Source organism: Notothenia coriiceps, unplaced genomic scaffold (genome assembly GCF_000735185.1).
Source record: "Notothenia coriiceps isolate Sejong01 unplaced genomic scaffold, NC01 NC01_scaffold00037244, whole genome shotgun sequence".
Taxonomy (NCBI): Eukaryota; Metazoa; Chordata; class Actinopteri; order Perciformes; family Nototheniidae; genus Notothenia; species Notothenia coriiceps.
In genome coordinates this window covers 10,595,537-10,612,252 of record NW_011369945.1, presented here as the reverse complement: position 1 = coordinate 10,612,252, position 16,716 = coordinate 10,595,537, and the positions used below count along the sequence as shown (strand labels likewise).

Sequence of the window (16,716 nt, the reverse complement as noted above, 5' to 3'; positions counted from 1 at the left end):
TGGCCAGGCTAACTGTTTTCTTTCTTTGTGCTAAGCTAAGCTAACAGACTGCTGTAAGTTCATATTTCCCGACAGATATGAGTAATAACAATCTTCTCATCTAACTCTCAACAAGAAAACAAATGAGTTTATTTCCCGAAGTCTCGTATGTTGTGTTCAAATAAGATTCACACCAGCACCAGTATGTTATTAGTATGCATAGTGCAGATCATCTTCATCAGACAGTCTATTCTGTGAGTTTAATTGGTACCTCGTGAGTGATCACTAATCCTCAGAGACTGTCGCTGGCATGTCTATACTGTATGGGTGTTTTAGAGAGATAGAAAAAAAGCCTGAGATAGATCAGATGTTTAACGCACATCACAAGTTTCCTCTCCTATTTTCATGCAAACAAGGTTAACTAATCCATAGGGGAATTACTGTAAATGAGCTATTTCCCTGAGAGCCCCACCGCAGCACATCCATGTCTGCAAGGAAAAAAACATCTCCAGAATCATATTCACATTTACATGTCTTTGAAATGTTGGCGTTTATAAGAAAACGCATTTTCTTTTGGTGCATATAAATGTTTAAACAGTGGGGGCTCCTTATGAGGACTGAACTCACTTAATGATATCTAAAAAGACATTTCTTCTCTTTTCTTTTGCAGGAGCAGGTCCTCACGCCCGTTGACTTTTGATGATTCATTCAAAGGCTGGGATGAAGATTAGGCATTTCAAAGTATGTAACAAGGCAGGAGACAGAGAGGAAGGAGATAAAAGTGCACATATAGAGAAAGAAGAGGGGATCAGGAGTGCCAGGAGCTAAGAGAAAGTGGTACAGATGGGGAAACTGAAAGATTGCAGCTTCTGTTTCTCCAGTCTGTTAGTTCTGCGTCTTTGTAGGCCCTCTCCTGGGAAATGGAGGATATAACCCCTCTAAAGTCTCCCTGTTTCATGTCGGGTCAAGATCTTTTTGATCAGGGGTGACTGAGGATAAAAGCTCAAGAGGGGGGCGAGCAAGGGTGGGGGTAAAGAGTGTAACTGAGGAGGGAAGAATAGAGGATGAGTGACAGAAGATGGGGTGTAGGGAAAGAGTGTGATGGGAAGATGAGGTGGACAGACATGGACTTCACGGTGTCTGCTTCTCAGAAAAGATGGAGGGGGAACTCAGTCAAAGGAAGGATGTTTCTCAATCACCATCCTCCAGAGCGAGCATGCCAAAGTTTGTTGCGGAATAGCTTCATGGATATAAAAAAAAGGCAGAGTGAGAGGGTTTCATATGACAAGAAACACAAGAGTCAGCATTGTTGGTGTGTGTGTGTGTGTGTGTGTGTGTGTTGGTGTGTGTTTCTGTGTGTGTGTGTGTGTGTGTTGGTGTGTGTTTCTGTGTGTGTGTGTGTGTGTGTGTGTGTGTGTGTGTGTGTGTGTGTGTGTGTGTGTGTGTGTGTGTGTGTGTGTGTGTGTGCAGCTGTTGAGGTGACACACACATGACATGGCAGGCGCAGAGCATTGCTTCCATATTGACTCTCTCAGAGGGGGTGGGGGGGGGGGGCTCTACATCATAAGCGTCATATTGATTACAGAGACTATGAGATGAATGGCAGACACCCGATACTGCAGCCATATGTCCGCACAAAATCTTTGTGACCATCACACACACATGCACACACACCAGTGGTGGAAGAAGATACTTTACTACACTGTGAACATAAATACTCCCTTTAAACTTTAAAGTAAGAGTCCTGCACATTAAAACCTTACTTGATCTAAATAATTGAAGTACTAACAGTATGAGTTTCTTCACATTTTCTAAATAAAAGCACTCATTGTGCAGTACAATGTTCCCCGTCAGTGTACTTTTTTGTATGATGTTTATTGATGATGTTTAAAATCAGATAATGCATTTGACTGCTGCAGATGTTTAGGTTTAGTCTTTTATACACGGCAATGCATCATATTCTATAAGATCATAATATTTGGCGTCATTTTTCTGTGAAAATCTCTAACAGGTCAACTTTCTATGAGCTCAGAAAAAAACTCCCTTCTGAAGAATTCTGACAATGTTTCTCTGGTTGATCCAAGAGGAGTTCTATATAAATAACTCACACAATACATCCCACTTTTCGCTAAAACCGTGCTATTTCATATGCTTCCACATACACACAAATTAGTAAATGACTGAAAAGAACAAAAGGAAGACATGCTCTTATAATCTCTCGAGGCGAAATTCAATTTTCACTCTGTTAATATCACACAAATAGGTCTGTAAATTCACACATGCACATACAAGACCTGCATGCAATTATGGCTATGGTTGAACACCTCGAGCAGTTGGGGGTTAGGTGACTTCCACAGAAGCCTCCACAGGAGGACATAAAACATGTCAGAAAAGATAAAGTCAATACAAAACAATTACAACAATCCATTTTACAATCCGTAAAAGCAACAAGAAACAGAACAAACACTTATCTCTCCCTGTTAGAGGATCTTATCACAACCTGTCTTATGCAGCATGATACATAAACACATGGTGTACACGCCCACACACTCACACACGTTGTTATTATGTTTGCATAATTATTGCAAAAGCAGAGGAGTGTCACCTTATGAAATCAGTGTCACATAATGCCCTCTGCTCTCACAGGAGTCCCTCTGCATGCATGTCTTCCTCCAGTGTGTGCCTCACTGAATATGTGGTGCTGTGCCTTTAAGCTGCAGGCGTGGCTCTACTACTACGACCCGCCCTTTTATGCATAACAGCCAACTCTCCTTCCCCAGGATCATATAGTGCAGCAGTCTGCAAAGAAAGTGACCACAACCGAAGCACATCCAATCCTCTGAGTGGTGGGTACTGCGACCAAACGGAGACATTTACCTCAAACACGGTTAACAACCGGAAAAAGACGCCCATTGGATAATTTGAAACCTTTACATCTGAGGAAGAGGAGTCATTGCATTTTGGTTTGGACACCTTACACTGCGCCCAGCGGATCTATGAAGACGCGGGCAGGGTTTTCACTCCCAACACCAGGTAAAACCCCTTTTTTTATATTATACAGCAACTTTTCCTTAAAGGCATGTTAGCACACAGGCACAGAATGAGGACAGGTTTCACGGGGAGTTTTTGATGTTTTTGCGGCTTTCCCACCGTGACTGCTGCTGCTTAATTACCTGATTTTGAGTCGCAGCTGATTCCTCTGAGCTTAACAAGGAGGAATTGAACCGGGAGGAGGAGCTAAATACACTACTTTACATACGACACCGCCGTCTGCACAGGTTCATTGGCAGCCAGGAGGAGTACCTGTGTAGCCAATTAATCTATTTAATTCTAGTTTAATCTCCCTATTTTCTGCCAAGCAGTCAGCAGAAACAAAAATAAAAACTGCTGCCCTCCTCTTGCTGTCAGTATACTACTAAAGCATTGTTATGTTTGAAAGAATGTTGCGAAACTTGTACTTCTCAGAAACGGCACAGAGTAGTTTAACTTTAACTTTGTGTAAAGATAGTCGGTGTGTCACCAGCGTTTTGTTCCACACATCTATGGTTCTCTTAAACCTTTTTATAATGACTATTTTCTAGCATTAATTGGCTGATTACATATTTCCTCAAATAAAATAAAAAGAAGAAAAAAGCTGCATGGCTCCAAATCCTCATGTCTGTGATTTTTAATGATGAGAATAAGGCTCGGTTGTGACACTGTTGGCTCTTTCTCTCCGCAGACCGAGGGAACAGGGTGTGATTCATCCCCCCGCCCGTAAGCACTGATGCCGGGTATTAGCACCACCGCGCCTCGGTATGAAAACTGGGACATGGAGCACCTTGACCACTACCAACATTATTTCTACGACGACCACCATGACCCGGATGAGGATTTCTTCAAGTCCACAGCGCCTAGTGAGGACATATGGAAGAAATTCGAGCTGGTGCCGACCCCGCCCATGTCCCCTATCCGGGCAGTGGAGGGGTCCGGCCGGGTCGGGCTGCTCTGTCCATCTCTGGGGGACAAACTGGAGTGGGTGTCCCAGTTTTTAGGGCAGGACGATGAGCAGCAGCAGCAGCAGCAGCAGCAGCAGCAACATCAGCAGGAAATCCCCTGCAAGCTGACCACCTCCAATGACTCTTATGGGAACCTCAGCTCCATTATTATCCAGGACTGTATGTGGAGTGGGTTTTCCGCCGGACAGCAGCTGCAGAGAGTTGTAGGGGAGAGACTTGCATCCTGTCCCGGGACGGGGGCCGGTGTCAAAGTCGCCGCAGCAGCCGCCTCTGTGGTTGCTTCCCCTGGGAGGCAGCAGCAGGGTGCCCTCGCGGAAGCGTCGGCTCCAAGCGGACTGGCTGCGGACTGTGTGGACCCCGCTGCGGTGCTCACTTTCCCGGTAAACGGTGGATGCAAGAAGCAAGTGTCCTCCGGTTCAGAGTCTCACACCGACTCATCAGGTCAGTAACATATAAATGGCGTTTCTGTTTAGAGAAGCATGTTGCTATAATGGATCTTCTCTCGGCTATTTCAATAATATTCCTTATCGAAAAAATATAAAATATGTGCATTTTCTCTCTATTTGCCCACTTACATTTCCTCAAAGTAAGGATGAAATTGGATTTTTTTTTCCTTTATCTGACCTCATAGGTGAAGACGTGTCCCTCCACCGTTTAGTTAATATTTTGCTCTGATAAGCCATTATCTCGCAGTAGGGGTTGGCAGCATGGCACATGATCACTGCATTGCGTTACCTTGGTGCATGCAACACATGCTTCTAGCCCAGAGTGACACGCCCATTGAAACATCTGCTGCTTGGCCCTGCTCCAGCAGACCAGCTGCTCCCTCTCCCTGTTCCTCCAGTCTGACTTATGATAACAATATCCTCTCTCTCCACACTCCCCGGCTTTCGGATACGACATTAATTCAATAAGAGTGCTCATTATTATTGGAAGTTTATGTAGCATGAAAGGAAGGGAAAATTGACCCTGTGTTTAGTTATTGTATCCAGACTCCAGGCCTACTTTTGATATCCATTTCCACTCTGTTAACTCGTATGATTGAGATTGGTATGTAGGCCTGCCATGTGATGTTGGACAGTGCATAATGGTGTGTGTGGAATGTCACAAAGGGAACTTGTTGCTGCATTCCTCCGCTCAACAGGCTGCAGCGCCAATTGTGTCAGTGGGTGGATTTGGTCCGAGCCAGCCCAGGCTGTGAATAGAGCGGGATTAGCCGTTTAGGAGGTCGGCTAGGCGTGCAGAATGCTTTGACGTGAGTTTGGAGGCTGTGTCTCACACCGTTTCAGGGGGTAATATGCGTTCAAAGAAGAGGAGAATGAGCAATCACAGGACATACATGTGTGCTTAAGCTCCTACAAAGAGGCATTATGTAGGGCTGATTGAAGGAATCAATTCTTCACGCCTTGTAATGTGAGATGACATCGTTTGTCATATAAATGTAAATAATAGACAGGCAGCCCTCCCCTCTAAAGCTTTCCCCTCTTTACTGTGTTAAATAGAGCTTAATACTTTCTGAGCAGTGAAATCCACAGAGGTGCAATTAATTAAAAAAGTGCGTTTCAATTTACAAGAACATTGAAAATCTCTCAGGAGTCTTGTCAGTTGGTGGGAATCAAGTCAATAAGACCTTTTTCCTTGCGATTAATACCCGTTTCCACTCTGGTGGTTTCAAGCGTGTGCAGCGTTGGTTATTAGTCGTCTCATTTTAACAAGAAGAGTGCTTCTTAACCCGACCCCGACTCTTATCCTCGCTCTTGAGTGAAGAGACGGAGCTGAACTAATTCAGTGAATAATCCCTGCGACTGTGTGAGGTCATGTGGAAGTGTGAATTTTTAAAGAAGCAAGTGGACTCATCTTTCAGCTGTCATTTGCAGTTATTTAGCTCATCAAACACATCACTTAATACTCTCTATGCTCCTTTTTCAGATGATGAAGATGATAACGATGAGGATGAAGAGGAGATCGATGTGGTGACGGTGGAGCAGCAGCAGCAGCAGCAGCGTAAACCTCGTCGGATGGTCAACTCTCGCAAACCAGTGACTATCACGGTGCGAGCGGACCCCCTGGACACCGGCATGAAGCGCTTCCACATCTCCATCCACCAACAGCAGCACAACTACGCTGCCCCCTCCCCGGACACACTCCCTCAGCATGTGGAGCCTCCTCGGAAGAGGGTCCGACAGGAGGCCTCCTCTCACTCGCACCTGAACTCTCATCATCATCACCACCACCAGCCTCGATCTGGCCACACCCCTCTGAACTCAGACAGCAGGAAGTCTCATGTGGCTGGACTCGGGTCCGAGTTGCCTGACCTCAGCGCCTGCTCTCCTACCTCCTCCTCACCCCCTTCATCCCCTCCCTCTTCCTCCTCTTCTTCTTCCTCCTCCTCTTCCCATTCCCAGATCTCCCCCTCAAAGCCCCGCTCCTTCACTCACCTCTCAAGCCCCCAGTCCTCCGACTGCGAAGACACGGACAAGCGCAAGGCGCACAACTTCCTCGAGCGCAAGCGGAGGAACGACCTGCGCTCGCGCTTCCTGTCGCTGCGGGACGAGATCCCTGGCCTGGCGGATTGCCCCAAGACACCGAAGGTGGCAATCCTGACTCGAGCCACGGAGTACTTGCAGCAGCTGCATGTCAGTGAGAGGCAGAAGGCCCAGGAGAGGAAGCGGCTGAAGTCCAGACAGCTGCAGCTGCTGCAGAGGCTGGCGCTGCTCAAACGCTCCTGAGCGACGTGGGGGAACCGGCTCTCACCACACGCGCACAAACACTCACAGAACTGAATACATGAAGGAGAAGAGACACTAATGTTCACTTTGATTTGATCACGTTGGAATAGTGCGGGTGGATTTAATTGTCTTTGTTTTCTATTTTTGTAGTTTGCACATTTAGCTTCTGAGTGATTGACAAGGCCGTAAGCTGGTCAGGACAGCAAGCTAGGGACTGATCTTATAGAGCGTTTTACGGGCAGATTAATATGTCCATGGTTATTCAATATAGGTTCATGCTATAATCCCCCCCTTGCTGAAAAATGCTCAAATGTTGCTTGTTTACGGGAAGGATTGCTGTGAATGAAGCAGCTGCTAGTTGATAAACTCCTCACATTTTTCTACCTGCTGCATGGTCAGACGATTTCGTCATTGTGATGGGGCTTACCCAGCAGATATGTCCTCTCTTTCTGTCTGTCCTTTTCTAAAAGGCCCTCTTCTAATGTTTTGTTCTTTAAAGCTGTTAGCGCTTGGCAAACAATTTTCACATTTTGTTATCAAGTTGTGCCTTGTTTCTGATCTGTTTTCTTTCCCATTTTCTTTTCTATTATTCTCGATCTAACCTCATTTTCTTGTTCTTTTCTTACCACTGTTTCCTTCGTCAGCTGTTGAGGCATGTAGCTTTTATGCTTGCTGAAAATGGGAAAGCTGTAGTGGGACTGTACTGAGCCATGCAACAAATGACGTTACAACTGGATACAATATATTCTGCACCTCTGGAATAGCTCAGGTTGAGTCCTAACTTCTGTGCCTGCAGGTTTTCAATTCAGTGTTTTCCTCTTGCATCGTAGACATTTCAACAGCAGCACCACGCCCACAGTAATACCTGATTTGTAGCATTAATTGGATCAAGAAAATATAAGTTGTCAAAGAACTTCTTTGAGAATAATTGTGTTTTCAATCAAAAAACACTATGAAGATTTTCACCAGGATCATTATTATTGTTGTGCCATGGAGACCAGCAGAAAGTTGAATGTTGGCTTCAAATGATTATCAACCAAAAAAAAGATCTTTTAGAGAATGGCTTCATTTAACCTGTATGTTTCGAGACATTTAAAAATGCCAACATTTGCTTTGAGATGAAGCCCAACGAGGTCCAACTGTACATTTCTTTCATCTTGCTGTCTGGTCAATTTGTTTTTGTATTCAGTGTAACGCCTATAGAAGCCTTTCAATGTACGTAGACTATCCTGTTGGATGTTATGTATATAGTTCCCTTACTGTACAGTCCCTTCCAAACCAAAACCAGAGCTGTCTACTTTACTCATCCTAGTTTTTGTTCAGCCCTAAAGCTTGCTGGCTTTTCAAAGATAACTCAAAGCTTCTATTTTTGTTAATAAAAATATTAAGAAAAAGAGTCGAAATAAAACACTTACTGAACATTGATCACACTAGACACTTTGTCGCCAGGTTTAATTTTTTTTTTGCGAAGCCTACTTGTTTTCATTACTGTTCATTATCTGTTTCTGGGGTTTGATTTATTTGTACAAGTTCACAAAAGTTTTATACTATATTTTCCTACAGAGTTGTGTTTCAGTGTGAGCTAATGACTGTTTTTGTTATTGTAGCTGGCGGGGCTTTACTGGTGGTTATGTGCTGAAAATTGGCATGTGCGGTCTGCTTTTTATCTGGAGTTGAAAGCACCACCTGAATGCTCCTGTCTTCAATCCAATCACTGTAGCTGTAGCACTCTGTTAAATGTTTCGCGGTGTGCAGGGAGGAGGGAGGACTTAAGAGGATCTACCGATTAAACTTGTGTGTAGCCTTGAGTAACCTTATGCTTTCCCTCTGCCTTTGTTTTAGTTTTTTTTGCAAGGCCGATGCCCCCTATTGTTCCCATAAGCCATGCAACAGAGAACACTGTAGCCCTTGAAATAGTACTGTAAATGGCATGAGTAGCGTACTCTGCTATTACTAGCACTCAGGAAACTCCCACGTGTAGCTTGTAGCTATTCTGATAGGGCCAGAGGCTGCGCTTGAGGAAACACCCCCTGCTTTATTATGCTGTAACATAAACACAGACCCACACTGATGGAAAGAGAGCATTAGATCAGGGGAATCATCATGTATGTGATTACATATTTATGTCCCCCTTTCTAATTCAGCACAAGCCACCATAAGCCCTGGTTTTTATTTTCTCTCAATAGGGTGCACCCACAGCAGCCCCTTTTTGTTTATTTGTTGTTTGTTTGACTTGTATTGGTCACAGGTTTCTGCTGTTGGCACAGTCAGTGGATGTTGCTTACTGACTTTTGGAGTTTAACCATGGTGATTTTGGAGCCTTGTTTCAGCACTTTGTTTTTTTCTGTACCTCATAAGCCTCTATGTATGACGAGTAAGTCCGGAAAATAATAAATTCATGGTTTGACATCATAAATTGTTTTGCTTGTTCTGGTTGTCTCTTGCACACACACTAATGAATGATCATCTCACCTGTTTTTTGACAGCACCGTGGCCAATAAAAACATACAAATAAATAAAAACAAACAAAACATTAATAAATTCTCTCCTTTTTTTGAGAAGCTAGTGCAGTAGGCCTACTTTGGTTATAGATAGGAAAGGTGCAGGATTCTTGCTTTTTAGTTTGTTTCTTGGTTGAAGTACTTACTTGCGTCAGCCAAATGAAATGTAATGTTATCTTATAATTGGCTTGAAATACTATTAAATCTTTAGGAGGTTTTTTTTTAGAGTATTTTTTTACTGCACACAATTGTTTTCCATTAAAACCACCTGTACGAGTAAACACACGTCTCCCTATTCACCATTTCCTCAGAGCAGTCTCCAAGGTAACTGATCCTGGCATCTTTGCCATGGCAACAAGCATCTGCTGCAGAGCTCCATCAGTTTCCATAGAAACAATTATAACTACGCTGCAATCCACCATGTACAGGCATTTCCTAAACACCGTTAATGTTATAAAAAATTGCATAATATGTTCACAAATGCAGCAAAAAGACGAGATACAGTCTTATTGACATTTTTTTTTTTGTATCCGATTCGTAACGTGTAAGTCCGCAGGAAGCTTTGAATTCACACAAAAAGTCAAAAAATCGAAAAAAATTACATTCTCGAGCAATTACATTCAATTAGTCTCGACTCTCATAAAGATGAAGGAACCTTCAAATTATCCACTGCTTGTTGCCTAGTAACAGAGCCAACCTCTCATTTCGAAGCCCTATGCGCATGCGCTGTACCAGTCAGCTGGGCGCCTAGGAAAGAAGCATCATGGCGGCGTCCGCTGCTAGCGTGGTGTGTGGCTTACGCAGAGCCATGGTACCGTCTTTGGTGGTGATTTTAGGAGCTACCGGCACCGGGAAGTCCAAGCTTGCGATAGAGCTCGGAAGACGGCTTCAGGGAGAAATAATCAGCGCCGACTCCATGCAGGTAGGAGGACTGTTAAACTCCAGGAAACAAGCAGGGAGTCCTTGACAAGGCAGCCATAATGCTCTTGATAGCACGCTAACGTTTGAAATAAGTCGAGCAAAGTCAAACTAAAACATCTGCTGTTCAGTCAAATGATTACAGATGTGAATACAAACTAGTAGGCTGTCTTATAACTGTGTGTTTCCGAATGAGGAGTTTGTATGTAGCAATATTTATGGTACCACGCAAGCTAGCAGGGGTTAGCTTAGCTTAAATCAGCAAGTCAGGTAATGAACATGACTTAGTTTGTCAATGTAATGCGGCCATTCCTCTACCATGTTCATTAAAGGTCTACACTGACTTTTATCCAGCTCTAAACCTCACCTCAGGTGCACTGCAGGGAGACACAGCAGCTGGAGAAAACAGAAATTTAACAGTCATTAGAGGTCTGTTTGAATGAATTATGTCATTTAAACTTGCCGTTTAAGTCTTTAAAAACTCACACACATGTAATAGAGGATATTAACATAGAAGCATTGCTTTCAGTTTATGTATACCAGCTGTACTGTCATTTCTAGCTTATATCTCTTAGTCATGGTGCACACTTTAAAAACTAAAATATATGGATGTATTCAATGTTGTTGAATGTCAAGACCCAAGGCTGTGGTTTCTAAGCTTTATGATAATAACAGACATGTTTTATTAAGGTGTAGTAAGGTTACAGAACACAATTGTTATTGTAAGTTTTGTGTGACAAGTACAATTAAATCCTGAATGAATCATTGATCAACCATATCTTAAGACAATCATTTCAGATAACATGAATTTAAAATGAAATATCACTGCAGCCAGAAGAAGAAAGTGCACAATTGGATGTAAAGCATGGATTTGTTTCTGTCTAGAACAACACTGACTGTACTATGAACATCTACTTTATACAGTATGTATATTTGACAATAAGAGTGACATGTACAATATGAGCCAGACATATTAGCACCATTTTTGACATTGTTAGCAAAATAAAATACAGTTACATTGACAAAAATTCAATGTATTTATTAGAGGATATAAGAAAAAATGTATATAATTAATCTACAACCATTCTGCGCTTTGGCATTTTTTACGTATAAATAACACTAATAGAAAAGGTATGTTACTTGGGCTGCAACAACTCACTATTGATTTAATCTGACTATTTGATTATGGTTTAATGAAAAAAAAGGGGCCATCCACATTTCTCGAAAGTCAAAGGTGATGTCTTGTTTGGTCTTTTGAAAAAACTAAAATATGCACTTATATTTGATATATAGTGGTGCATTAATAGATACTTTAATTTAAGTTATCAATATCAGGAAATCTAGCTTATAATTGTTCTGTCTGTCTAATCGATAAGTCCACTTATTGTTGCAGCTCTACACATTATCTACTCTTCTAGAAATGTTGACAACTTTCAACTAAATATAAGGGTTATATTTCTGTGAATATTTAAGATGAATAAATATAAAATGTTATATTGTAGCAGTCGTTTTCTTTAGAAATAATAAAGTGTGACTGTTCTATTTATAAGTGAATGGACTCCAGTCATAAATCAGTATACTGTAACATTGAACTTTTGTCATAAAGAAATGTGTTTGTTCTTTTATCACTGTCTCCTATTGTTTTTGCAGTTAAAAATAAGCATAGATTGCTATATTTAAACCACAGGACATTACTTTCTCACTTCCACTTAGTGTGTGTGTCACAGTGACATTTATAAAACTCCAAGGCTTGGTGTCGTTGCTCCTCTCTCTCTAAGCCCCGCCTTCAATTTAGGTTCTCAGGCTCTGTTGCCGCAGCAACGAAAGGGCACGCACGCGAGAAGAAAAAAGGTCGGGTACCAGTTTTTAGACTAGGTCACACCAGTGCTCAGAGAGGAAACACACACTTAGAAACACACAGTGACCGCTACATCTAAAGCAGCCTGCAGTGATTCCTCTCTGCAGAGTTCCATCACCTTGCTCCTGTTTCAGCTTTCTCTCCCTCTTCCTCCTCCCCTCCTCTTGGCGTGAATTGTCCTTGAGAGTGTGTGTCCCTGCGGGGGAGCGCCTCTTCAAGCAGTCACCTGGTGCTGGGTAAACTGGGTTACGCTAATAACATTTCAGCCCAGAATATCTCAACGACCCTGCGTGTTGGAGAGAAACCGTGGCCTAGATACGGCACGGCAGCCCCGGCCTATCTCCACAATCCTTGGCCTTGTTGCCTCCTGTTGGTGTGTGTGACAGCCAGGCAGACATACAGAGAGTGAGAAAGGGACTGCTTATGTGAGAATGAGGCTGTGTATAGGCTAGAGCTGGCCTGTGTTGTCTTTGGGATAGGAAACAGTCTGGTCTTGTTTGGGAGAAAGCTGCATTGTGCTGAGCTGGTGCATATTCAGCGCCGTGCTTCGCCGGCCCAGCAGCTGATAGTGAATGGACACGCTGTGGCCACTGGGAAGTGTCTATTGTCCCGGGGAGAATCGGTTCCCACACTTCCCTAATACTCCCCTAACACTCCTATTGTGTTATGATCAACCCCCCCCCCCTGCCCCTGGCCATGCCCTCNTGTGTGTGTGTGTGTGTGTGTGTGTGTGTGTGTGTGTGTGTGTGTGTGTGTGTGTGTGTGTGTGTGTGTGTGTGTGTGTGTGTGTGTGTGTGTGTGTGTGTGCGCACACACACACACACACACACACACACACACACACACACACACACACACACACACACACACACACACACACACACACACACACACACACACACACACACACACAGTAAGAGAGAGGATTGCCTTTCAGTCCAGATGCTCAAAACATCAAGCTGCTCACACACACACACACACACACACACACACACACACACACACACACACACACACACACACACACACACACACACACACACACACACACACACACACACACACACACACACACACACACACACACACACACACACACACACACACACACACACACACACACACATACACATACACATACACGCACACACACACACACACACACACATACACATACACACACACACGCGCACACACACACACACACACACACATACACATACACATACACACACACACGCGCACACACACACACACACACACACACACAATTCCTGTTTGGTTTCTGACTCCACCTCATCCCATGCTTGTTCTGTTAAGGGTTAATTTACCCCAAATACATTTTCTCACTTCCCTTTTTTGGTATGTAACAATGTTTCGTTTGAATGTTTACGAGTTTGAAGATCTCTCTCTGCTTCTGCTCCAGTACATTGAAAGGAAACTTGTTTGTGTTGTTCTCAGCAATAAAAACAGTTACAATTACATTATACTTAAGGTACAAATCATATAATTAAAGAGGCGTTGTGTTATTGTGACATGTTTCCATTCTTTAATGTTCAAAAAGCTCTTTGTTGTTCTCATACTGCCTGTGCTGCAGCACCTCTTTTCACCCTCTGTCTGAAACCAAAGTCCAGTCTGCTCTGATTGGTTAGCTGGCCGGCGCTGNTCTACTTTAAAGAGTCCTCTCCTGCTGATGTTCAGGTGTATATCAGTATGTAGTGTCTCTACGATGGTCTCCATGCTTTAATGTTCAAAAAGCTCTTTGTTGTTCTCATACTGCCTGTGCTGCAGCACCTCTTTTCACCCTCTGTCTGAAACCAGAGTCCAGTCTGCTCTGATTGGTTAGCTGGCCGGCGCTGTTGTGATTGGTCAACCAGAAATTTCCCGCCCCTTATCACTTACAATGTGTCGGATCGCTAGCCCATAGAAGCGATAGTGTTGCATAGTGATGTCACTATGTTACAGAAGTAAACAAAGGAGTCCAAGGAGGCGTTTCAGTCAGGGGGGAGAATGTGTGGGAGAGAGGGAACACAGGGATTTTAGCCTTTGCGGACCATTTTCATCTATTTAAAAATTACAGGGATTGGAAAACCTCCAAAAAGCATAATAGGGCCTCTTAAAAAAATTATATTTTTAGTAGCAGTCCCTTCTCCTATAATTGGTCAATTTTAACCTGGTGGATGACTTTGGTGTAAGTGCCTGAAATAAGGATTAACACAAGCTAAAAAGGAAATATGAAGTACATCCCACTTACCTTAAAAACAGAAACATATACAATTAAAAAAAACACTTCTGTTACACCCATTCGTTAAAACATTTGGCACATTAGATTATCCAGGAACATGTATATGGGGAGATGATGCACCCTGCAGTCATCCATGCATTAATTCATTATGACTCATGCATTTGGGCCTTACTTAAAGGAGAAGTGTGAAGCATTAAGTGACATCTAGCAGTCGGGATGCATCTTACACCGAATTTCGCTCGGCTTATCCCTACCTTTACAAGTGTTTCCAAAATCTGACGTAGGAATGGTAAACTCCACGGAAGAGAAGCAGCTCTCTATGCAGATACGAAGGGCTTATTTTACGCTGAAAAAAAGCGTCTTAGGTAGTCTTAGGTAGTTACACACTGTCTTAGGTAGTTACACACCGTCTTAGGTAGTTACACACTGAAGAAAACACATAACTTTTGATCAGAAATTCATCTAAATACTACACACACACTGGTCCTTTAATATGTGAACCCACTTTTAAAACTGTTACATAAAAGCCTTTTGTTTTAGAAACTCACAATCATCTTTTATTTGTTACTTTGGATGATCCAAAGAATGCCCTGTCCTTTTTCTCAAGGACTTTTTATTTGAGGAAGATTCAGTAAAATAATTCTCACACATGGAGGAATGTGTGGTATTCAGAGTAAGAAGGACACATACTGTACAGTTTGTTGCTGTTGAATGTTTTTTCTTCAAACACAACCAAAACAATCAAAGTAATTATTTAAAAAACGTGTGTTTTAAGGGTATAGAACCTATTTTCTTTCTCATGATATCAAGAGACATTTCTACCAAAGCTGAAACCAAATATTTTAGGAGGTTAAAAATCAACAGCATTTTTTAAAATGTCAATTAAATTGAAAATACTTTCTCTTCAATTGCATTTAAATGCCCTTTTCATTTGGTAATTCATATGCTAAATGAATTATTTTTGCACACCCTTCTTCCAAACTTTAACTGTTTAATCATGAATATTTAATATTGGAGACATATTTAGGAGTTTTAGCTAAGCTATAAAACTGTGTATATTGCCTCTATGTGTGGAAGAATATTTTCCATTTAGCCAGAAAAACAAAGCAGTTAAAACAGCACACCGTTCATTTTTACTCCCTGCAGAATATATTTTTGCTCTTTAATCTTTATATAGATGTTCCTGGGTCATGTTTCTGTACATAACCACCACGCGTGTTTTAAAAACCACAGCTGTGTGTCATCATGTTAGAGATTGATTTTAGACAAACGGCAACACAGCTAATGATTAACAGTAATAGAAAAAGCCTCAAAGTGGCAGGCAATCCATTCAGCCTGATGAGAAAAGGACTGAACACTGAAAACACAGAGTACCTCATTGCTTTTACATGTAACGACTAAAAACGTCATGTGTAGAGAGACAGGTACATATCCTTTCAAATGTGTGTGTGACTGCACAAGCACATGGAAACTGCCCAACACAAATCATCACACACACATCAGCATCACTGACTGACATGCTGTTGTTACTCAGTGTTACCCCTCTTCTTTCTTTGGTGACTTTTATTGCATTCTGGGTAGAAATCAATTGTGGAGGAACAGGCTGTCAGCACAGACTGTACCCTGGAGAGACACAGAAAGAGAGGGAGGTAAAAAAAAAGAGAGGGTGTGAGAAAGAGAGGGGTGTGTATGTGTGTGTCAGAGAGCAAGGGAATAACAAGTGTCTGCAGGAGATGGGGAGACATTTAGAGGAATGCTGCTGTGTAAAATAATGAATTAGAAGGAGATGTGAAGAATGTATAGGAAGAGTAAGAGGAAGAGGGGGGAAACAAAAGGGGAGAGAGAAGAAATAAATGATGGAGATTTAAGGAGGTGGACGGATGGCAGGAAGAGGGTTGAAGAAAACGGTGCAATTACATAACTGATCTTTGGCAGGGCGGTGTTATTGAGCTTTAATGAAGCACACACACTGACAGATGCACACATACTCTCTCACAGTCAACGCTGACTGCAGATAAACCCACATTTATGCATACAATAAGTAGTAAATGAATACAAGTCGTTTTCCTCTGATAAACCGCCTGCTGCTTTGCATTTAGGTTAGATTACGTGAATGCAAAAGGTCTGGCAAATGATCTGTGTGTGTGTGTGTGTGTGTGTGTGTGTGTGTGTGTGTGTGTGTGTGTGTGTGTGTGTGTGTGTGTGTGTGTGTGTGTGTGTGTGTGTGTGTGTGTCTACACAGCGAAGATGCACTATTGCTTTGTTGTTTTCTTTAAATACAGCTTCTTAATGTCAGCCGGCTGTAAAGCGGTTTTAAACTACGGTAGATAATAAATATTGCTCGATTCCCAAAGTCTTCGTCNTGAACTCAAATACCTGTACTTTCTACTTCTCACATGTTGAACTCAAATACCTGTACTTTCTAATTCTCACATGTTGTGTAGTGAGTATTTTTAAACACGAGTATCTGTACTGCTACTTGAGTAAA

The 16,716-nt window shown here is 42.4% G+C and overlaps 2 protein-coding genes across 2 annotated transcripts in view; one reads left to right on the top strand and one right to left on the bottom strand.

The window, feature by feature from the left end:
• The window catches only part of angpt2b (angiopoietin 2b), a 510,244-nt gene that overhangs the window by 74,202 nt on the left and 419,326 nt on the right, over positions 1 to 16,716 (bottom strand). The window lies entirely within an intron of this gene.
• LOC104964640 (protein L-Myc-1b-like) lies at positions 2,723 to 8,100 on the top strand. Its single transcript, XM_010793473.1, has 3 exons — positions 2,723 to 3,012; positions 3,701 to 4,418; positions 5,907 to 8,100. The coding sequence occupies exons 2-3, from the start codon at positions 3,746 to 3,748 to the stop codon at positions 6,704 to 6,706; spliced, it is 1,473 nt and encodes a 490-aa protein (XP_010791775.1). The 5' UTR covers positions 2,723 to 3,012; positions 3,701 to 3,745; the 3' UTR covers positions 6,707 to 8,100.